This window comes from Henckelia pumila, chromosome 3 (genome assembly GCF_033568475.1).
Source record: "Henckelia pumila isolate YLH828 chromosome 3, ASM3356847v2, whole genome shotgun sequence".
Classification (NCBI taxonomy): Eukaryota; Viridiplantae; Streptophyta; class Magnoliopsida; order Lamiales; family Gesneriaceae; genus Henckelia; species Henckelia pumila.
The window spans coordinates 69,945,544-69,968,878 of NC_133122.1; the positions used below are offsets into that span (position 1 = coordinate 69,945,544).

Genomic DNA, 23,335 nt, shown 5'->3' on the forward strand with positions numbered 1-23,335 from the left:
ATTTAAAGGTGCATCAATAAAAACATGAATAAAATCTTTGCGGTAATGCCAACGTGGCCATCAAAAGAAAATACTGAAACAAGCATCGACATCGTCGTTACCTGCACCATTCAAGTATAGTGAGTCTAAAGACTCAACAAGAACATGCATAAAAAGATCTTATTTAAACTTGAGATGAGAAAATAATAGTACAAAATTCTTCATGCAAATACATGACATGAACATGACTTAACGTAACCATAACATAAAATTTTTGGGGGTGATGAAATATGTGTATCTATGGTAACCGTCATAAGAGCACATCATAAGTTCCCGTGATCACGGTCGTTGTACAACAAGCATATGACTTTTGCCCTTAAACTTTCATTTTTTGGACTGCCGCTCCATAACTCATCCCGAAATGTATACCCTATATAACCATCCTGTGAGCCATAGTTGGATAGCCGCTCCAGAGCTCATCCCGAAGTGCATACCCTGTGTAATCACCACAAAATGCATACAATATCAAAATATTTTCCTGCATCCTTCATATCATCATACCTCTCATACGTTTCATAACTTCATCATTTCATGCTCTTAAACTTCGTGATAAACATCATGCAACAAAAACTGATGCAAGAACTCATTCATGCATAACATACTTCAAAACATTTCATGATAAAATATCTTTCATGAGGAAAATCACATAAACATGCAATACATAGTTTAACCGTTTCACGTGAGTCATTCCGTCCATACCGGGCATTGAAAACTTGAAAATTTTTCATTAAAATTCTTAAAAATACTTAAAATACATTAAAATATCATAAACATAATTTTTAGTACCCAAAATCCAACGTTTAAAAGGGTCAGGACCGACCCAACAGTGCAGGGGCGCCAGTCTGCGCTCCTGCGGCGGAAACCAATCTATAGATATGTATAATAAATGTATACTTTATAATATATATATATATATATACACACACACATATATATATTATATTAAATAAATATACCAATATATAGGCTTTTGATCTCCTAGACAATCACTGTGGGAAAGCACGTGAACACCAGCTGAAGTGACATTCATTTATTGGTTGTATAAGATGTCACGTCAGCCGATGTTCACGTAATTATCCACGATGATTTCCAGTTCGATTGCGAACTGGTCACGGATCTGGTCCGAAATAATATCAAAAACCATTTTTTTGGTCAAACTGCTAAGAATCAGTCAAACCCGATCAAGAATCGATCGGACCGGCTTTGAACCGATGAACCGATTCAAAATCGGTTCGACCGGTTCATCTATTAAATTTTTTAAAAAATAATTTTTTTATTAAAATTTTTTATGTAGTAGCCCGGTTTCATTTTATAAGATTAAGTGATTTTAAACATGTTAAAAAATGACATATAATTTTAAAAGTGTCAAAAAATGTTTATTGAGTCCTTATTTGGTGAAAATAAGTGGAAAATCAGATCCGGAACGTCCGAAAATGGTGGGGTAGGTCCCGGGGGTCCAAAAATAACTTCGGAAGGACCAAAACAGTTCGGAGCTCACGGACCACTTTGGGCCCTCCGAACCAATTTGGGCCCTCCGAACCACTTCGGGCCGTCCGAACCTGAGTTTGGACCGTTCGAACTCCGCAGGGTCCAGGTGTCTAAGTGGCTCGGACAAGTGGCAGTTCGGAGCCTCCGAACCCAGTTCGGGCCGTCCGAACTCCCGCCAGATTGAGGTGCCAAAAATGCACTCTACACGTGGAAATCATGCCCGGTTCGGAGCCTCCGAACCCAGTTCGGACCGTCCGAACCCAGGCCTATAAAAAGGGTTCCGAGGCTCTCATTTTGAATGTCACTTTTCCTCTCCTCTCCCGGTAATTGCTCTATTTTAAGGGCTTCAAGACTCTTTCTTTAAGAGTTGGAGTAGGAAATAGTATATTTTTATAGCGGACAGTGTCCGCAGTAGCAGCCAAGCGGCGGAGCTCTGGCGAGGCGTCCAGGGGTCGTAGCTAGGCTATGCCCAGGCTCTGGGAATGCGTCATCAGCGGGCTGACGACGGACGAAGGTATGGCTTTGGTTCCCTATAATAAATAGGGAGTAGGCTATAGTTTAATTAAGGCTTTTAGAGCCTAGTAGGTGATGTTTGGCATGCTAGATAATGCATGGTTATTTATGTTGTAGTGCTGCATGGTAGGCTTGGACCTAGAGGGGAAGCTTCTAGGATCTTTCTTAGTAAGGTACAGAAGTATTATTCGAGATATCCAGATTGAGTATGCATGTATTATGTGTTTGCATGGATTATGTGATTGCATGTTTTATATGCCTTTATATACAGCATGTCACGACTGTATGTTGCATACATGAGCATATTGAGCCTTTACCTTAGAGGTATCCTGTAGTAGGGCACTCACCCTACGAGTTTGTGGATGGTTGGATACATAAGTCTAGTGTTAGGTCACCTTTATGGTTGGACACATGTACTAGTATCAAGTCACTATTATCCACTGGGTATATGAGCCACCTCCTGATGCGACGGCGCAGCGTGCTATAGACCCTGGGCCTGGTCTATGAGCTTGTTTCTTAACGTGAGTGTCTTGGTACCCAGTTCATTTGCATTCATGCAAATATAATAATGTATACTCATACTCTCGTACTGAGCATGTTATGCTCACATCCGGTTAAGATTATTTTATTGATTAATTGCATGCTTAAGTTTTGATTAGTAGGTGATCACGACGCTGGTCACTACATTTATGGTATCAGAGCATGCAATAAGATTCTTTGGGACATAGTATTGATTTTGGGTTATCCTTTGTAGGATTGCAAGTTGGATTCAATATCGATTGCAGTATCAGGAATTGGAATAACAGGATGTCTAGGTTTTTCCAAGATCGTCATTGTCAAGGTTGGCAACAGATGATCGTATTATGTGGATCCCAGCAGGATCGTTTAATTATCAATTCTTCTAGTTTATTAGCCAAGAATCCCTATTATTTTCTACTACCTCTCTCGAGTGTCAAGCAGAAATTCGTATTCAATAGCAAACTCAATATCTCTATCTAAGTTCAACTATTAAATCCGGTAAATGGCACGAGAATTCTTCTAAAGACTTCTATGGAGTTATATGTCTCTCGAACAATATAAACACCAAAGATGTATTTTCCTATGTTGTATTCAAAATCTCCTCTCTCGAGTGATAGATTCTAAATAAAATATCATTCAATATATGGCCAGTAAATTGAAAGAATAAAAATCAGGAAAACACAAATAAAATGTGCGAAGAAATTTAAATATATAAATCAAAATATCTCAATCATGGTTTCCAGTCAAGCTACGTCTACCTCTAGACTAAGAAATTAGTTCATAATAAATTCAAATATCAAACAAAACATGTTCTTCAAATAATCCATCAAACTAGAAAAATAAAGTTCAAAAGAAAAATAGAACGAAGTAAAATTAAGATTTTTCGTCGCCGGATGTCGTCGTCTTCCGTCTTCGTACAAAGTTCTTGAGCTCTTGTGCACTTCAAAACTCTCAATAGCCGTCTCTATGCTCTGAATCCTCTCTAAACCCTCGTCTCTCCAGAATAAGTCATAAAATCCCTTTTAAAACTCGATTAAAGACTTTCCATATTTTTGGAGACTGCGCAGCGCTGGAGCGCTAATTATTCGACGATGGGGCGCTCAAGTTTCGTATTTTATTTTTCAATGACGGACGTCTAGCGCTGGAGCGCTCAAAAGAAGGCGCTAGGGCACTTAAGACATGAAATTACTGGAGTTGGAGCACTAGGAATATGGCGCTGGGGCGCTACTTGTTCTTCCATTTCACCATCTGCGCAGAATTTTTGTAAAAATCATAACTCGAGTTCTGCCGTCGGATCGAGCTGAAATTTTGACAGCAACTTTAAATTATCCTAATCTTCAATTGGAACAGTGGAGATCGGATTTGGAGGTCTGTAACATTCCCAGTAATTTTCTGAAGTTTGTTGTCCCGTAATTCAGCTTTCTGCGTCTTCTTGCTACTTTTCTTCAAATCCTTGCAACTCACAAAAACAACAACAAATACGTATAAAATCCACTCCATACATAACAAAATCCAAGTCAAATCATATATAAATTAAGTGCATAAAATGAACTTATCACATTCCCCCAAACTTATACTTTTGCTAGTCCCGAGAAAAATAATAATGAGCAATATAGTCGACCTCCGAATTTATATATTCCAAGATTCAATACAGATGTCGGTTAATTTTCTCAAGAGTTCTCGTGTGTGTGTGATTTGCCAATCTCCTCTACCCACCTAACTTTCGGTAAAATCTTGCAATCCGTAAGCTTCATAAAATCATTAAATCCGCCCTCAAGTTTCAAAATACTCTCAACCAAGTTCAACTTTTACTCACACAGATCAACAGGACTTTTTCGGTTAACATTAGTCTCAACTATAATCGGCAGGAGATAAACATCTATATGTATATCAATGTAAACAAGGACTCAGAATTCAAAGCAAAGGAAATTGAATATTTTCAATTTGTGCAGGATTATGAGTAGCTAAAATTTTTTATTTGCATTGCCAGACATTAGTCTTGGCTTTCTTCAACTCCATACATCTCCATCTTTATGCCTTGTATTTGGACTAGAATTTCAATCCATTTTTTTTCAAGGCCTCTCCTCACCTTACTTTCTCCGTCATTACTTTTCTTTGAACTTTTTAGCTACTCAATTTGTTTTGGATTTTTCATGAATATAGAATGGCTAAAAAAAAACTCAATAGATTAAAAAAAAAACGCCTAAATCACTTCTGTGTTCATAAAAATCTATCTCAGTTTCAAGAAAAAATCACAAGAGTTAAGAATCAATTCCTCTAATACACATCACAAATCCACATAATTTTTCTCTAATTGCTAGGAGTATCGAAAATCATGGCATTCGTGCATAAATGTGAGAACTCAACATTAAATATAGCTAACATGAACTATTTCAGCGAAAAAAAAAATTTATTTTCATCATAGGCCAACACAATTACAACATCATGCCTTCAACTCCAACTAACTCATAAAAAATTTCAGATTTTCACAATTTTTAAACATCCCCCCAAACTTAAATTGTGCATTGTCCTCAATGTACAGTATTCATTAAAAATAAGGGACACATACCTTAGGCACCAAGCATCAGTACTCGGCACCATCTTAATCACTCAAAACTCTTTATCAGGGGTGGCTCCTAAACTCTTTCATCTCCATACTTTTTCACCTACACAATTCAAAATCATTATTAATGTCTAGTTTCCTCATGATAAAAATAAAAACAAAAACAACTAAAAGAAAATAAAAAACGCATAAAAACTAGCTTGGGTTGCCTCCCAAGAAGCGCTTAGTTTATAGTCCATATCCCGACTGTATTCCAATTCTAGCCCGGTTCCGCTTTGTTGAGGGTCTTTCCTTTCGCTTTCACTCTCAAAATATATTCAACAACCTTTTTAAACTTTGATTTCTTCTTCGTTTTCTTCTTCTTCTTTGGCACCTTCGGATTATTCTTCTTTGAATCTACCTCATGAACATGTTTGGGATGGCCATCCAGCTTCACAACTCGCTCAATCATGCATAATTCCTCGATGGGTGGATTACTTGATTTCTTGAATATGTTAAAAATAACTCTTTCGCCGTCCACACCCATCGACAACTCACCATTCTTCACCTCAATCTTGGCATCAGCAGTGGCCAAGAAAGGTCTCCACAATATTAGTGGCATATTTGCATCCTCCTCCATATCTAGCACAACAAAATCCGCCGGAAAAATAAATTTATTTATTTTTACCAAAACATCTTCAATGATTCCAAGCGGATATGTGATAGATCTATCAGCTAGCTGCAATGCGATTATTGTGGGCTTCACCTCGCCAAGTCCTAAGCTCCTGAAAATAGAAAAAAACATCAGATTAATGCTAGATCCTAGATCGCAAAGTGCATTATTAAAATAAGAAGAACCAATAGTGCAAGGAATAGTAAAACTCTCTGGATCCTTCAGCTTTTGTGGCATCTTGTTTTTGAGCACAGCACTACATTCTTCAGTTAAGCTCACCACCTCATTCTCTTGCAGCCTCCTTTTCTTGGACATCACGTCTTTAATAAGCTTCGCATAATTCGGCATTTGTGCCAAAGTATCAGCAAAAGAGATGTTGATATGTATCTTCTTGAAAATCTCCAAGAATTTTTAGAACTGCTCGTCCACTGCCTTCTTTTTGAACCTTTGAGGGTATGGAAGAGGAGGTTTGTACATCGGTTTCTGCTCAAGTTCAGGCTCCTTCTCCTCGACTTTCTTCTCTTCAACTGCAACTTTTTCAGACGTCTTGCTCTCAGATTTGCCTTCTTTAGTATCCACCTGCTTCCCATTCCTCAACTCTATGTCCTTACACTGTTCTATGGGATTCACTTCAGTATTGCTTGGGAATTGACCGCTGTTGTTGTCTTTCAGTGTGTTCGCCAACTGCCCAATGCTAGTCTCCATAGACTGCAGTACAACACTCATGTTGACCACATGCGTCTCTAAGCTGTCAAGGCGAGTCTCAGTCCTCGCCATCCTCTTGCTCGATTCCTGCACAAAAGCATTAACAACATCCTCCAAAGGATGCTTACCCTCACCCTTATTTGTATTGTATCCCGGAGGAGGATTCAACACATTATTATTATTTGCATATGAAAAATTCTCATGATTACGCAAACTAGGATGATATTGATTGGGTACAGGATTACCTCGATAGTTGTTGTAATTTCTATTGTTCACATATTGAGCTTGCTCCACACTCTCAAATCTATCAGCAAAATTTACGGTAGTCGCCAGCGATGCTGTCTTAATAGAAACTTGATTGTCTTTGGTCAATGCAGCCAATTGTGTAGAAATAGTAGTCATCTGAGCAGTCAAAGCAGTGAACGCATCAACCTCATGAATTCCAGCAGGCTTCCTTATCGCAGATCTCTCACTTGGCCACTGATAACTGTTAATAGTTATCTGTTCAAGCATTTCATATGCATCCATAGGAAATTTAGAGAATATCGAACCACCACCAGCAACATCCACAGAAATACGAGTTGGCCCATTCAAACCATTGTAGAATAATTCGATCTGTTTTCAATCTGGAAAATTATGGTTCGAACACTTCCTAAGCAATTCCTTGTAACGCTCCCAAGCTTCATACAATAACTCATGATCTTGCTGTTTGAAAGTTGTGATCTCAATTTTCAGCTGGGCAGACTTGGCAGGTGGAAAGTACTTAGCCAGAAATTTAGATGACATGTCTTTCCATGTAGTGATGCTCCCAAGAGATAATGACTGCAACCAACTACGAGCATTGTCCCTAAGAGAGAACGGGAACAATCGTAGTTTGATGGTGTCTTCAGTAACACCATGAATTTTCACTGTGTCAGCAATCTCCATAAAAGTGCGCAGATGCAAGTTCGGATCTTCAGTAGCTGCACCCCTGAACTGATTCTGCTGCACCATATTAATCAGAGCTGGCTTCAACTCAAAATTATTTGCCGTGATGTTCTGCCGAGCTATCCCAGAATAATGATTATTGATCACCGGTCGAAAGTGATCTCTGATAGGCACCGGAGCATTATTGACAGCTATTTCCCTTTCTTCAGTCATTTGTTGCAACTCTTCTCTTCTAGCTTTTCTCAAAGCTTTAGCAGTTTTCTCGATTTTCGGATCAAAGAGCAGTGAGTCGAAACTTTGAATTTTTCGCATAAACTACATAGACAGAAAAATTTTTTAAATTAGAACCAACAAAATAAAATAAAATGATATAAATCAAAATGAAGACTAATTAGCACAATTTAATATAAATCAAATAAAATTCAATCCCCGGCAACGACGCCAAAAACTTGTTGCGTGTTTTTTGCTTGCAAGCGCACGATGTCAAGTTATAATATAGGAATTAAGTCCAAGTCAATCCCATGGAGAATGAATAAATGATATTATATCAAATATTTGTAACTAATAAAATCCTAATCCTATGTAGAGCTACGAAATTGGTTTGATTTTTATAAAACTAAAATTTGCAAGAAATAAAATTAAATAACCACAAATTCACGAGATGAAAGTTCAATATGCGATGAATGCTAGAGGTTCGACTTAACTTGACTGTCCACCATAATTTATTTCTAATGATCGTTTAATTATCAATTCTTCTAGTTTATTATCCAAGAATCCCTATTATTTTCTACTACCTCTCTCGAGTGTCAAGCAAAAATTCGTATTCAATAGCAAACTCAATATCTCTATCTAAGTTCAACTATTAAATCCGGTAAATGACACGAGAATTCTTCTAAAGACTTCTATGGAGTTATATGCCTCTCGAATAATATAAACACCAAAGATGTATTTTCCTATGTCGTATTCAAAATCTCCTCTCTCGAGTGATAGATTCTAAATAAAATATCATTCAATCTATGGCCAGTAAATTGAAAGCATTAAAATCAGGAAAACGCAAATAAAATGTGCGAAGAAATTTAAATATATAAATCAAAATATCTCAATCATAGTTTTCAGTCAAGCTACGTCTACCTCTAGACTAAGAAATTAGTTCATAATAAATTCAAAGATCAAACAAAACATGTTCTTCAAACAATCCATCAAACTAGAAAAATAGAGTTTAAAAGAAAACTATAACGAAGTAAAATTAAGCTTTTCTATCGCCGGATGTCGCCGTCTTCCGTCTTCGTACAGAGTTCTTTAGCTCTTGTGCACTTCAAAACTCTCAATAGCCATCTCTATGCTCTGAATCCTCTCTAAACCCTCGTCTCTCCAGAATAATTCATAAAATCCCTTTTAAAACTCGATTAAAGACTTTCCATATTTTTGGAGACTGCGCAGCGCTGGAGCGCTAATTATTCTGCGTTGGGGCACTCAAGTTTTGTATTTTATTTTTCAATGACGGACGTCTAGCACTGGAGTGCTCAAAAGAAGGCGCTGGGGCGCTTAAGACATGAAATTACTGGAGCTGGAGCGCTAGGAATATGGCACTGGGGCGCTACTTGTTCTTCCATTTCACCATCTGTGCAGCATTTTTGTAAAAATCATAACTGGAGTTCTAGCCGTCGGATCGAGCTGAAATTTTGACAGCAACTTTAAATTATCCTAATCTTCATTTGGAACAGTGGATATTGGATTTGGAGGTCTGTAACATTCCGAGTAATTTTCTGAAGTTTGCTGTCCCGTAATTCGGCTTTCCGTCTCTTCTCGATACTTTTCTTCCAATCCTTGCATTTAACACAAACAACAAAAAATACGCATAAAATCCACTCGATACATCAAAAAATCCAAGTAAAATAATATGCAAATTAAGTGCATAAAATGCACTTATCAATTTCCTCTGGAAGTTTCCATACTTCAGAGATTGTTTGGAGGCCTTGGTGCTCCAGGGACTATATAGGGAAGGTTACTCAGTCTGGAAATTTGGCAACAGTCACAACAGAGTATGACTTTGGATAGGACAGATACCAGGTGTGGTATCAAGGTTTAGTTATCGTCTGTTTGAGATAAAGATGTTCCGTTGTCAAAACAGTCTTGGATTGGATTTTTTCTTGACAAGTAATTGTTCTGAGTAGATAAGTTTTGATCTTGATTTGTGATTTGAGGATATAATCCAGGAGATTATTTGAATTGATATTCAACAGGATTTAATTATCAGATGCTTGCAGACTCGGAATTTGAGTTGTGTCTCTACAGAGAATTTTCCTTGACCAATGATTTTGGTCTAGATAGGAATGTTGCATAATATCAGAGACTCAGGGATGAGTTATGCCAGGGTGCTCTTGACTGTCGGGTTTTGAGATGGTATAGTAAGTGCGACCTTATGCCGGTGTACTCTGGAAGGATTCTTTTGTTCCAGTTTGGCATTATAGGAAGACTTACCTCAGTCTCGTTTTATGTACAATCATAGCAATGGGTATAACTATCAGGAGAATATCCAAGATTTATTTGAGTCTTCTGAAATTATACTTGGTACTGGATTAGTTCCAAGGGATTTGAGTTATCTTCTGACTCATCAGAGATACAGACTTTGGTTTCCGTGGACAGAATAGTCCTGGAAAGGATTCCTAAACAAGTGAATATTCTGAACGGGTAGTTCTCGCATGTGATACTGGGGGAGAACCACGAGGTTTTACCAGTATTTTCTGATTCTATCAGAGGTATAATTAGTGATCATGATTTTTATTACAAGATGAATAGGAAATTCTAAGTGATGAGTTTACTTAGGTAAGTTTCCCTGTAAGAATTGGAATTTTATTGAAGGGTTATCAAGAAAAGATGAGTTTTATCAGGACACTGGGATGACTTATACTGAGAGACGTAAACTATGATCATTGTGACAGTTACGTTAAAGTATAATTTGGTGTCAGTTTGATAACCTTGAGAAGATACTAGATTCCATGACAGATGTCATGAGCCTGTTAAGTTACAGCATGGATACAACAATATAAGAATTCACTTGGATAGTGGAAAGATGAGCACTTAGGTATTCATGTGTGTGTTTTGAAATGGTTAGTTAAACTGGTGCAAGTTTTGTGCCCAGTGATTATTTGCAACTATTTGTCTGAGGTAGGTACAGATGTTATAACCCCGTGATGGGGGAGCTAAAAAATTCTTTTGCATAAAGAACGACTGGAATTGTTCACTTTTTGGTAGACTGATAAGATGATTACAGTACTCAGATATTCAGTTCTCGAGAATGATTTGCAGTAATTCTGGGAATTCAGTGTCAGAAATTGATCTAGCAAGCGTTTGAATTTTAATGAATACTAACAGGATATCATCAAATGTTTAGACATGGAAAAATGATAGCAGCTGAGATCTAAGGTTATCAGATCCAGGATATCATCAAATGTTTAGACATGGAAAAATGATAGCAGCTGAGATCTAAGGTTATCAGATCCAGCGGGATTGTTATCACAAATTTTCCGGGATGTCTATTGGATGCGTTAGGTCATTTATAAGTCTGATTCAATGAGATTGAATCAGGGGTTAGTTAGATTGTTTTGATTTAAGGACTTTGCCAAAGAATGATGAAACAATTTTGTTCATCTAATAGCGTAAGTCATAATTCAACAAGGAATTGTTATCCGTGGCAGGATAATCAGTATTCTCATTTTCAGATGTTATCTCAAGTTATGATATAGATGTCATTATATTAGTACTAGATATTGCACTGATCGAATTTTGAGTCAATAAGAATATTTGTATTGATATTTCCAAGAAGAGAACCTGAGGGGTTCAGGAAATCAAGAATTGTGGACAACGACATTGTCACATGTGTTATGACAAGCATTAGTAATAAAATATGAGAATTCTTTCGGTGTACAAAGATTTGCATACGAGATTCTTTCTGGTGGAAAGGAATGAAGAAAAGCGTGTATCAGTATGTTTCTAGATATTTGGTGTATCATTAGGTCAAGGCAGAACACCAACGACCTGGAAGATTGCTTCACAGTTTATCCATTCCTGAGTAGAAATGGGAGTTAATCACGATGGAATTCGTGACCCATTTATCGGTGAGCTCGAGAAATTGTGATGCTATCTGGGTTGTGGTGGACCGACTCACCAAGTCAGCACATTTCATTCCTTATAATCGGGACTACATTTTTGACAGGATGACACGGTTGTACATCCAGGAGATTGTTCGATTGCATGGAGTGCCTGTGAGCATAGTCAGTGATCGAGATCCAATGTTTACCTCCAGGTTTTGGGGGATTCTTCAGCGCACTATGGGTACTACTCTTAATACAACATATCACCCAGAGACTGACGGACAGTCAGAGCGCACGATCCGTACTCTTGAAGACATGTTGCGAGCATGTTCTATGGATTTTGATCCAGCATGGCAAGATCAGTTGCCAATGATTGAGTTCGCGTACAACAACGGTTACCATCGCAGTATTGGGATGACTCTGTTTGAGGTGTTGTATGGGCGACGGTGTTGTACTCCACTGTTCTGGGAAGAAGTGGGGGAGCGACAGATAGAGGAACCAGAGTTAGTCCAATAGACTGTTGATATTGTTGGGAAAATCAAGAAGAGAATTAAGATTGCGCAGGATCGACAGTCTAGCTATGAGAATGTCAAGCACAGACCTTTGCAGTTTGAAATGGGTGAGGAAGTATTCCTGAAAGTCTCACCATTTCGCAGGATTTTGAGATTCGGTCTCAAGGGTAAGCTATCTCCTAGGTACATTGGTCCATTTAAGATCTGGAAAGTGTTGGAGATCTGGCTTACAGGTTAGCGTTACCGCCGTATTTGTCAAGTATTCACGATGTGTTCCATGTTTCACTGTTATGATGGTATGTGACAGATGAGTCTCATATCTTACAGTCGTCTGAAGTACAGTTGGATACAGATTTGACATATGTAGAGAGACCTTTGCGTGTCATAGGTCATAAGGATAAGGTGTTATGCAACAAAACTATTTCTCTTGTTCTAGTTCAGTGGCAGTGCCGAGGCACTGAGGAGGCCACTGGGGAACTTGAAAGTCGTATGAGTACGGACTATCCAGAGTTGTTTTGAGAATGTTGTATTTTCAGTCATATCTTGTAAAATTTTAAGTTTGAATAAAAGATGTTTATTCAGTATTTTACTGCATTCAGTACTTAAGATTGCTCGAGGACGAAATATCTTAAGTAGGGGGAGAATGTAGTAGCCCGATTCCATTTTACAAGATTAAGTGATTTTAAACATGTTAAAAAAATGACATATAATTTTAAAAGTGTCAAAACATGTTTAAGGAGTCCTTATTTTGTGAAAATAAGTGGAAAATCATATTCGGAACGTCCGAAAATGGTGGGGTAGGTCCCGGGGGTCCAAAAATGACTTCGGAAGGACCAAAACAGTTCGGAGCTCACGGACCACTTCGGGCCCTCCGAACCCGAGTTTGGACCGTCCGAACTCCGCAGGGTCCAGGTGTCTAAGTGGCTCGGACAAGTGGCAGTTCGGAGCCTCCGAACCCAGTTCGGGCCGTCCGAACTCCCGCCAGATTGAGGTGTCAAAAATGCACTCTACACGTGGAAATCATGTCCGGTTCTGACCGTCCGAACCCAGTTCGGACCGTCCGAACCCAGGACTATAAAAAGGGGTCCGAGGCTCTCATTTTGAATGTCACTTTTCCTCTCCTCTCCCGGTAATGGCTCTATTTTAAGGGCTTCGGGTCTCTTTCTTTAAGAGTTGGAGTAGGAAATAGTATATTTTTATAGCGGACAGTGTCCGCAGTAGCAGCCAGGCGGCGGAGCTCTGGCGAGGCGTCCAGGGGTCGTAGCTAGGCTATGCCCAGGCTTTGGGGCATGCGTCATCAGCGGACTGACGACGGACGAAGGTATGGCTTTGGTTCCCTATAATAAATAGGGAGTAGGCTATAGTTTAATTAAGGCTTTTAGAGACTAGTAGGTGATGCTTGGCATGCTAGGTAATGCATGGTTATTTATGTTGTAGTGCTGCATGGTAGGCTTGGACCTAGAGGGGAAGCTTCTAGGATCTGCCTTAGTAAGGTACGGAAGTATTATTCGAGATATCCACATTGAGTATGCATGTATTATGTGTTTGCATGGATTATGTGATTGTATGTTTTATATGTCTTTATATACAATATGTCATGACTGTATGTTGCATGCATAAGCATATTGAGCCTTTACCTTAGAGGTATCATGTAATAGGGCGCTCACCCTACGAGTTTTTCGATGGTTGGATACATAAGTCTAGTGTTAGGTCACCTTTATGGTTGGACACATGTACTAGTATCAGGTTACCATTATCCACTGGGTATATGAGCCACCTCCTGATGCGACGGCGCAGCGTGCTATATACCCTGGGCCCGGTCTATGAGCTTGTTTCTTGACCTGAGTGTCTTGGTACCCAGTTCATTTGCATTCATGCGCATATATTAATGTATATTCATACTCTCGTACTAAGCATGTTAGGCTCACTTCCAGTTATTTTTTGTTGGCTGGATGCCCTATTCCATGGGGGAGTTGCAGATAGTTCTCCCGGGGACAGGGAGGTTAGGTGGTGACCAAGGCTAGATATCAGGGTTGACCACTAGGTTTTTCCTACCTGGTATTATTTTATTTTAAGATTCCGCAGTTACTCTGATTAAGATTATTTTATTGATTAATTGCATGCTTAAGTTCTGATTAGTAGGTGATTACGGCGCTGGTCACTACATTTTATTTTTAAAAAAATTAATTATTTCTCATAACCCGTAAAAAATTATTTCATATATTTATAATTTATAAATTTTTGATAATATATATGATTATTTGATTTTTAACTTTTAAAATTATATTTATAATATTTGAGCTTATTTTGATTTATTTGCTTATAAAATATTTTAAAATTTAAAATAAGGATAATAGTCAAAATGGTCCCGTAAATTTGCTAATTTTGTGTTTTTGTCTTGTAATTTAGATTATGTTAAGGTTTTAGTTATTTTTCCTTTGAGTATTGACGTGATACCGAATACATCATCATTTCTCAGTGTCACGTAAGAATTTTGAGTTGCCACATCAGTATTTTTCCGATATCACGTCAACACTCCATGAAAAAAGACAAAACCAAAAGATAACTTATAGTACCAAAATTCAAAATTGAATACTTACGAGACAAAAAACAAAATGAACAAACTTACATGACCATTTTGGCTATATTCCCTCTAAAATATATCAATTACTATATTATATTATTATTTATACAATATAATAATATTATGATTCGATCGTTCGATTGAATCGTCCGAACGGTTGGACCGTTTTTTAAAGATTTATCGGTTACATTACCGATCTGGTTATGAAAACATTGATATACACACATAATATATAAATATAGGCATATATATTATACATATTTCGTATAATATGTATGTATGCATGTATATATGTATATAGATATATTTATATATTATAATATAAATAATTAATAATTTGTTTAAGTTTTTTTAATTAAATGTATAACGCAATAATTGGTGATGTTCTCATCTTTCAGAAATTTAACAACCCATGTTATTGGACCATGTATCTTCATGAGAGTTGTGGATCATGAAAGATGGAACACACATCTATTACCATTAAGTACTTACTAAATAAATACATGATGACAGAGTAACATGTAAACCACGTTAGTGATATAAATAATATTAAACAAATAATGTGTGACAAACTCATCGAGAAAGTATTGATACAAAAATTGAATCCATGACTCATGTGGGATGGGGTCCTTTTCGGAGTCAACCCTTTTTAAAGAATTGAATTCATGACTATTAATCAAATGTTCACTTACTCTATTAATTCATACATATCAAAGAGTTAAAGTATTTCTCATTAATGATTGCTTTGCATTTATACTATTGAGGATCTCCTCCTATAGATTCCGTAAAAAAAATTTTAAGAATAAAATATCAATTACCATGTATAGTTATTTTTATATATATATATTTGATTAAAAAAAACGGGCTCACGTTTACTCGATTGAATTATATAACTCTCACCGGTATTATAATAAAACACCGTTTCAAAATTTCCAATATAAAAGCATGAAAGGGGTATTTGTGAAAATACAAATAGTGGAAGGGGAATAATCAAATTACTCTCGCTTCTCGGGTAAAGGATAAAGTCGATGGTCTGCTTGTCGACAATATTACACAGAGACGGAAAAAGCTAAGAAATCCACCGTGTTCATCAATGGCGAGAGATGATACGATCAATTTTCTAAGGAGATTTACGCTTACACCAATTATATATGTATATGTTGTTTCATTGGCAGTAGATGCCGGAGTGCGACCTCTTCACCCTTATTTGAATGGTGAAGAAAAACCCATCAGCAATATTTTTGACACTTCAAAATATGGAATATTTCAGCTGAGCAATGGCTTGGGGAAAACTCCTCAGATGGGGTATCAAGATCATCCCTTTACATATTTTTCTTATTTTTTTTGAAGTATGTAGGATTTTTATTTTCATTTAATTCTTTTGATTGTTTGTGAGTTTTTTTTTTTTTTTTCACTTTTTGGTGAAAGGCTTGAAAAGGAAGAAAATTGTTGTGTTTACTTGTAAAACAAGTAGTATGGTTGGGCTTTTCTTTTTGCATTTGGGTTGTTAATTTTTAAATCTTTTATGTATGTTCTTTTCTGGGTTTGAATTTAATATTGGTATTTCGGGTAGTATAGACTTTTACTTGTGAATTTGGATGATTGATTTTTGCTGGCTGCTGCTTATGTGTTTCAGTTGCAGTTGAGAGTTGTAAGACTTCCCTTTGATCGGAACTAGCTTGAGTTTTAGGTTTTTGCTGCTGTGTGTAGTGTTTGATGTTTCGTTTATTGTTGATTTGAATATTAGATTATATCTTTTGGGGCAGATGGAATAGCTGGAATTTCTTTGCATGTGATATCAATGAAAAAGTTATCAAAGAAACAGGTATTCCTATTGCTTTGTTGTAATTGATCTGCTAAATTGCGAAATTTAGGATCCTTGTTTCTTAATGCCACTTATAAATCATCTTTTACATATGCATGGTTTATGAAATTTGAACTCAAAATTTAATGATCTTCGTGTTTTATAATGAATGAATGAGCATTGCAAAGTGACTGCTGTTTGTTTTAAGAAAGCTAAAATTTATCTTATATTGGTGGATTGTTCGTCCATTCTGGGAATTTTTAACATTTGCCTATTCTTTTTCGGAATTTAACTGCTCTTTTTTATTTTCCTATTTATAGTTCAGTCCTCTGGGGTTCCTGAAAGATTTGACTTTTTCATTGTGCTTGTTCACAGCTGATGCTCTTATTTCTACTGGTTTGGCGAAGTTAGGATATATCTATGTCAATATAGGTACAAATGACAGCTCTCTTGATTTATTTCATGAATTGGTATGTTCTTGATGCTCAATATCATGAAATGCAGATGATTGCTGGTCTGTGCTGTCACGGGATTCCAAGGTGAATGAGTATCGCTGCTGCTATCTTTTTGAAGATGATTTCCAGTCTGGAAATATATGCAATTGATTTAGTATACCGCAGGAAACATTTTTCTCTTCTTTTCCCTGCACCAAAGCTCGTCTTATAGATGTCTTCTGTATTCCGGATTCTACATGTGAAAAGTTGTTGAAAGTGTATATATCTTTATGCCCAAAAAAGAAAGACAGAGATAAATTATCCCAAAACTGTTTGATATTTATCTCAAAACCATAAATCTTGTTGTAAATGGTTAGCACGTTAAGCTCAATCACACTGAAATCTGGTTTTACTGTGCAGGGTCATCTTGTTCCTGATCCTGAAACATTTCCATCAGGAATTAAAGCTCTTGCTGATTATGTGCATTCTAAGGGGCTGAAGCTGGGTATCTACTCAGATGCAGGGTAGGAAAAAATCTTTAGCATCTGATCAGGACAACACGATTAAGAAAACACAAATTATACATATTCAAGATAAAGTGATAAATACAAGCGTTTCTGGTATCTTTGGTTTTTCTCAGTGATTCTTGAATTGAATTTCATCAGGGCTTTCACTTGTCAAGTACGACCTGGATCCATTTTTCATGAATCCGATGATGCAAAACTTTTTGCGTCTTGGGTGAGCTGATGTTTCTTTTTCTTTCTTTCTTTTTTTTTTCCCTGTTTTGTTTTTCTTTTTTTAAATCTCTTCTTTCTCACGATTTATCGTTGTGTTATCATTATTAAAATACGCTATGTTTTTTAAGAGAATGTGATTTCCTGTGATTACTTGTGGTTTATTTTGCAATAAACTCGTTATGTCCCCAAATTAAAAAAAAACTACCCAGTCAACACTTCAAGTTCGTGGACCTTGTAGGGTTTTTGGAACTATAATCGTTATCTTTATTAAATTAGCTAAAACTTATTTTATGTCAAGAAACATTTTATTTTTTTCTTTAGCTGATTGAAAATAATTATATATAATTTTATCTCTTGGTTTATAATTTTGGGTTAATCACACACCTCCACTCATGTTTGAATCAATCTTACATTTGCAAGCACTAAATTTTTAAAAATTACATGCATATCCACCTCCCCTCAAGTTTGTATCAATCTTACTTTTGCACCCACTAAATTTAAAAGTTAGATGCATATCCCCTAAGATTTAGGTGCATACTAAATGTCCCCTCATATTTAAGGTGTAAATGTAAGATGGTCATATACCCAAGGGAGGTAGGTCTATGTAATTTTTAAAATTAGTGGGTGCAAATGTAAGATTATTAAAAACCGCAGATAAGGTATATGTAGTTTCCAAAGTTAGCTGGATGTTTTTGTAATTATTGCAAGCTTCAGGGGAGATACATGTAATTAACCCGATAACTTTAATATTGGCGTCCTTGCTTTTCTTTGGTATCGACTATACGTGCTTATTCCATGGCTTATAGATGCCTCATTTTCATTGCATTCAGGGTGTTGATTACTTGAAGTATGACAATTGTTTCAATCTAGGCATTGAACCAAAAAAAAGGTAAGCATCCAAATTTGGTTTTCTGTTTTGCCATTCATATCCTGTTCTAATCATTTAACACTTTCAGGTATCCGCCAATGCGTGATGCCCTGAATGCAACTGGACGTGCAATATTCTATTCACTTTGTGAATGGTATCCTCGATCACCTTCAGTTTCCGATTTAATACACGGACCTTGTTTATCCCCCACCTATTTTTAGAATATAAACGTTATCTAGAATCTCAAAATCATGTTTTGGTTTTTAAAATTATACAGGGGAGTGGATGACCCTGCCTTGTGGGCAGGCAATGTTGGAAACAGTTGGAGGACAACAGATGACATCAATGATTCATGGGCAAGGTATTGAAAATATAACCCTTAGCTTTGGTCGTGGTCGAATATCAGATGTGCCTGTTTTATCAAGTACGGCATTCCTGGTCTTCTTTTACTTGTTTTTCGTTTCTCATTTTCCAACTTCATTTACCAGCTAAGAAAAGTTGATGATTTAGCCCCTTTCATGTCCTTGTCAAAGTCTCTGGAATTTTTTAACTTTTGCGTATAAACTTCAAAATTAGATACCGTTGGAACAGAAAGCGAGCTGAATTGTCCCGTTTGGAGGCATCTGACTTCTAAGACAGAACTTTTTATTTACACCTTAAAACATATCTTGTTGAAAGTTCATCTCCCTCAACATCTCCCTCAAACCTATCAAGTACGACCATTCCTAAAATGTATCGTTCTCAGTTCTCACATTCAAATAAGATAACTTCAAAAGTTCATTACCTTAAAACCTGAGGATAAAGCCCATTAATGAAATAACAGATACAAATGCTGCAGCCAGTACTGTATTAATATATGACCTATAATCTTACCGTAGATCTCTATTAATCCCATGTATCGTGCAAAGAAGTTTATGCGGTGTGGAGTGGCATGGAAGGAGGAGGAGGGGGGGAGGAGGGGGGGGGGGGGGGGGCAGGCGGGTGGAATATGTAAATACATATGTACCAAACAGCTACATTGATATTTGAGAAAGCTGCTGCACTAATGAACTTTTGTTGTGTTTCTCATTAGCATGACAACAATTGCTGATCTCAATGACAAGTGGGCAGCATATGCAGGGCCTGGAGGATGGAATGGTAACATTTCAAATCTTTGTTATGTTGATCCAGCTGGGAACTAAATTTACTGATTCTTTTTGTGACTTCTCATTTGACGATTTGTTCAGACCCAGATATGTTAGAAGTTGGTAATGGTGGCATGACTTACAGTGAGTACCGAGCACATTTCAGCATTTGGGCTTTGATGAAGGTTCTCTTTATAACACTTCAAGGTTTCTTTTCTATTTAGCTCCTTCATGTTAAGGGCCAAGGGAATCCTTAAAGATTTATGCAGCTCTTGGTTGAGATCACCATAACTGCATTTTCTTGGCTAATTTGAAAGTTTCATGGATTCTTTGTTCCTCCAAAATTCCAAACAATACTTTTATGCTCCTTGCATATCTCCACGGTTTTCCTCCAGATTAAATGCGTGGATCTCTCCTTTCTATGAAACGGTCATCCGAAATGTATTCTTGTTGCTAGCAATATGAAATGATGTTGACTTTTCCATCTGTCACAAACTAATGTAAAGTTGATTCTGCAGGCCCCACTTTTAATTGGTTGTGATGTCAGAAACATTACTACAGAGGCATTTGAAATTCTTAGTAACGAGGAGGTTATTGCTGTAAACCAAGGTAAAAATCTAAAATACATCTCTTTGCTTCTGTCCTCTCTAAGACGGAAAGCTTTATGTTGGCAGTTCTGCAGTTTTTATTCGTACTGACTCGTGTATTTATTTGCTAAAGCATCGCAACTTGCTTCTTGTTGCATAACAACTGAAATTTTATTCTTATTACAGATCCACTAGGGGTTCAAGGAAGGAAAGTTTATTCTTATGGACCTGATGGTTGTTATCAAGTACGGCATTCCTGGTCTTCTTTTACTTGTTTTTCGTTTCTCATTTTCCAACTTCATTTACCAGCTAAGAAAAGTTGATGATTTAGCCCCTTGCATGTCCTTGTCAAAGTCTCTGGAATTTTATAACTTTTGCGTATAAACTTCAAAATTAGATACCGTTGGAACAGAAAGCGAGCTGAATTGTCCCGTTTGGAGGCATCTGACTTCTAATTTCTTGGACATCTGTTTCGAAAGTTTTAAAGAAGAACGAAAGCTTTCATGTTCCAGTCATGTAATTAAAACCGATACTAAAATTTGATGGTTCGTATCCAAGATCCGGGTCCAGCCTAAACTCAAGGCTTCATGTCCGTAGGTGAACCTGAAACCAAAAGAGTGTTAGAGGGGGCCAGAAGGGTGTCTGGACGTAACCCTTCCGATGCTTAAGTCAGAGACATGAACGAATAAGAAAAAGAGGAGCTTGGACGCCCCTCGAAATGTAAGTGAATGAATCGCAAATGATGTGAGCAAAACCGTATTTATAGGAGGCAAGGTAGGTAGGGGACCACCAACACTCCGTAGAGAACCATGAGCGTGTAGTTCACACGCTAGGGCTTGCCCTCCTGTGACAACCCAAGACACGAAGCTGAGCTTACCTACCCTAGGCTCGCCCACTCCTTCACTTCTTTCCTCTACACTCCCCACATCCAATTTCAGCTCTCTATTCTATATTGTCATAAGCTTTTAGCTCATCTTAGGGACCCCCGTGGCTAGGGTCCAACTTGATGGAACTCTTCCTCACACCTCGGGAGCCATTCGTGCTTCTTCTTCAACAATTACCTCTATGGGCCAACCCTACCCCTTAGAATGAGACTCGAACCTTAGTTGGGCCTCCATTGGGCTCAAGCATTGTGATCGGTGCACTCGTGGGGTTATCAAAAACCAAAAATAGTTTTAGTATTTTTTTTCATATTACATTTTTGTTGCTTTGATTTTGATACTATGGCAATCATTTTTGTTATCCAGATTTGGGCCGGTCCACTTTCTGACCAACGGTTGGCTGTTGTTCTATGGAATCGATGTTCAAAATCTGCTACAATCACTGCTAAATGGAACAAACTTGGACTTCAATCTTCTATCAGTGTCTCTATCAAAGATTTGTGGAAGGTATTTAGGAATTTAATATTACCCAATGATGATCTACATTGTTCTATTTCACTGTTTTTGATGCATCTCGCTAAACAAACATGGCATTTTGGGCCGCTGTTTGTAGTCTTAAGAAATGAGTCGCTCCATTATCATCAGCTATAACTTTTGGTATAATGGTGGATGGTCTGTCAAAAGAATGGTATAAACCAATTATCTGAGTGGCCATTTTTTATGTGAGTGAGAATGATGTGTTATAATCTCAATATCCCCTTTGATATTCTTATTGTTGCTCTTAGAGGTAATGGCTTCTTGTTGTGCTCTCATTTTGCAAAAAATTCCCTTTGATATTCTTATTTTATCTAATGCAGCACGAGTACGTTTCACAAAACAAGGCCTTGTTCAGTGCTCGAGTTGATGGCCACTCTTGTGAAATGTACGTCTTTGCTCCATCAATTGAGATGCACTCTGCAAGCTAACTCGCCAGCGAAATTGAGTTTTAAATCCGGCCACCATTTTCAATTGTCATTGGTGTCCTCTTCGAGCTTTTTAAAAATGAAAAAATGGGTATGTGGAGAATCAATGTGGTAAGTGCTTCGAATCAATCTCTAGGTATGATTTGTGTGTGATTTTCGTGTATAAATAATGTTTGGCTGTGCTTTGTTTAAGCATTGTCTTGGGTGCAAATTCATGCATTCTTGATGAGTGACTCTTCAGATTTGTGTAAATTTAATTGATAACTTGAGGATCGGAGGAATATAATTACAATCCATTGTTGCATTTTACTTTACTAGAAAGGTGCACGTGCATCGCAGATGCACGTGATGAACCTAGAATTATATATATGTTTATTAATATCTAATAAATATTACATATATTTAATTGACAATAATCATAAACATTGTTTTCAAACTAAACAAATAGATATAAAATCAAAAACTGAAAAATGATAATGTTCATTATAGGTACTATCTTGGACGGAGCCACCCCAAAGACTAGGGGTGAAAATTAAACCCAACTCATCAACCCGACATGAGTTGACCCGAAAAATATCGGGTTTGGGTTGGGGTTTTTTGGGTTTGGTTTGAATCGGGTTAACCCGAAAGCTAACCCGAAAAAATTAATCGGGTTTGGGTTGGGTTCGGGTCAACTCGGGTTGACCCGATGTGACCCGAATTTTTTTTTATTTTTATATTGAATTAAGAAATTTTTGCTACATTTTTATGTGTTGTATGATTGAAATTTTTTTATTGTATATTGATATTATAGGTTTTTGTCATTTAATGTTTATTTTGTACAATTTTGATGTTTTAAAATAATTTTTTATTTTTTGTAGTAAGTATAATTTAAATTTTTTACAACTATGACTTTCAAATTTAAATTATATATAAGATTAAATTTTGATATTATGTGTTTAAATTAAATATATTATTATTGTGTTTTTTAAATTTTAATTTAATTATTTTTTTAAAAAAATTTAAATATAAATCGGGTTAGTTCGGGTTGATCGGGTTAGTCGGGTTCGGGTTGGGAAATTTTAAAAAAATATTTTCTTCAACCTGACCCGAACTCACCTGACCTACTCGAATTGACATCCCTGCCAAAGATTGGGGTGGGGTCTAACTCGGTCTAATTTTTTTTCTTTTTCTAATTAGTATATATATATATATATATGTGTGTGTGTGTGTGTGTGTGTGAACTTTTAGGCTAAAAAATGATCTCAGTCCAGATTAAATTTTTATTTAGTCCAAGATTTGTTCCAACTCATTTTCTTAAATATATTTATACAGATTTGGTCCAGCTTGTTTTTTGAAATAT

At 36.8% G+C, this 23,335-nt stretch overlaps 1 protein-coding gene and 1 non-coding gene across 3 annotated transcripts; both read left to right on the forward strand.

Annotated features, from left to right (window-relative positions):
• Positions 1 to 7,110: 7,110 nt before the first annotated feature.
• LOC140893957 (small nucleolar RNA R71) lies at positions 7,111 to 7,216 on the forward strand. The gene has a single exon (XR_012153515.1). It is a non-coding gene; the product is annotated as a small nucleolar RNA R71 (small nucleolar RNA).
• An 8,382-nt stretch (positions 7,217 to 15,598) lies between these two features.
• On the forward strand, positions 15,599 to 22,297 carry LOC140886083 (alpha-galactosidase 3). Of its 2 annotated transcripts, none has more exons than XM_073292585.1 (15): positions 15,599 to 15,901; positions 16,363 to 16,421; positions 16,776 to 16,832; positions 16,905 to 16,939; positions 17,255 to 17,358; positions 17,500 to 17,572; positions 18,402 to 18,460; positions 18,528 to 18,593; positions 18,717 to 18,800; positions 19,512 to 19,576; positions 19,666 to 19,748; positions 20,082 to 20,172; positions 20,337 to 20,395; positions 21,398 to 21,538; positions 21,889 to 22,297. In XM_073292585.1, the coding sequence occupies exons 1-15, from the start codon at positions 15,690 to 15,692 to the stop codon at positions 21,994 to 21,996; spliced, it is 1,296 nt and encodes a 431-aa protein (XP_073148686.1). In that variant the 5' UTR covers positions 15,599 to 15,689; the 3' UTR covers positions 21,997 to 22,297. The 2 variants fall into 2 exon arrangements, with proteins under 2 accessions (XP_073148686.1, XP_073148687.1); XM_073292586.1 differs by having other exon boundaries at positions 15,741 to 15,901; positions 16,344 to 16,421.
• Positions 22,298 to 23,335: the final 1,038 nt, after the last annotated feature.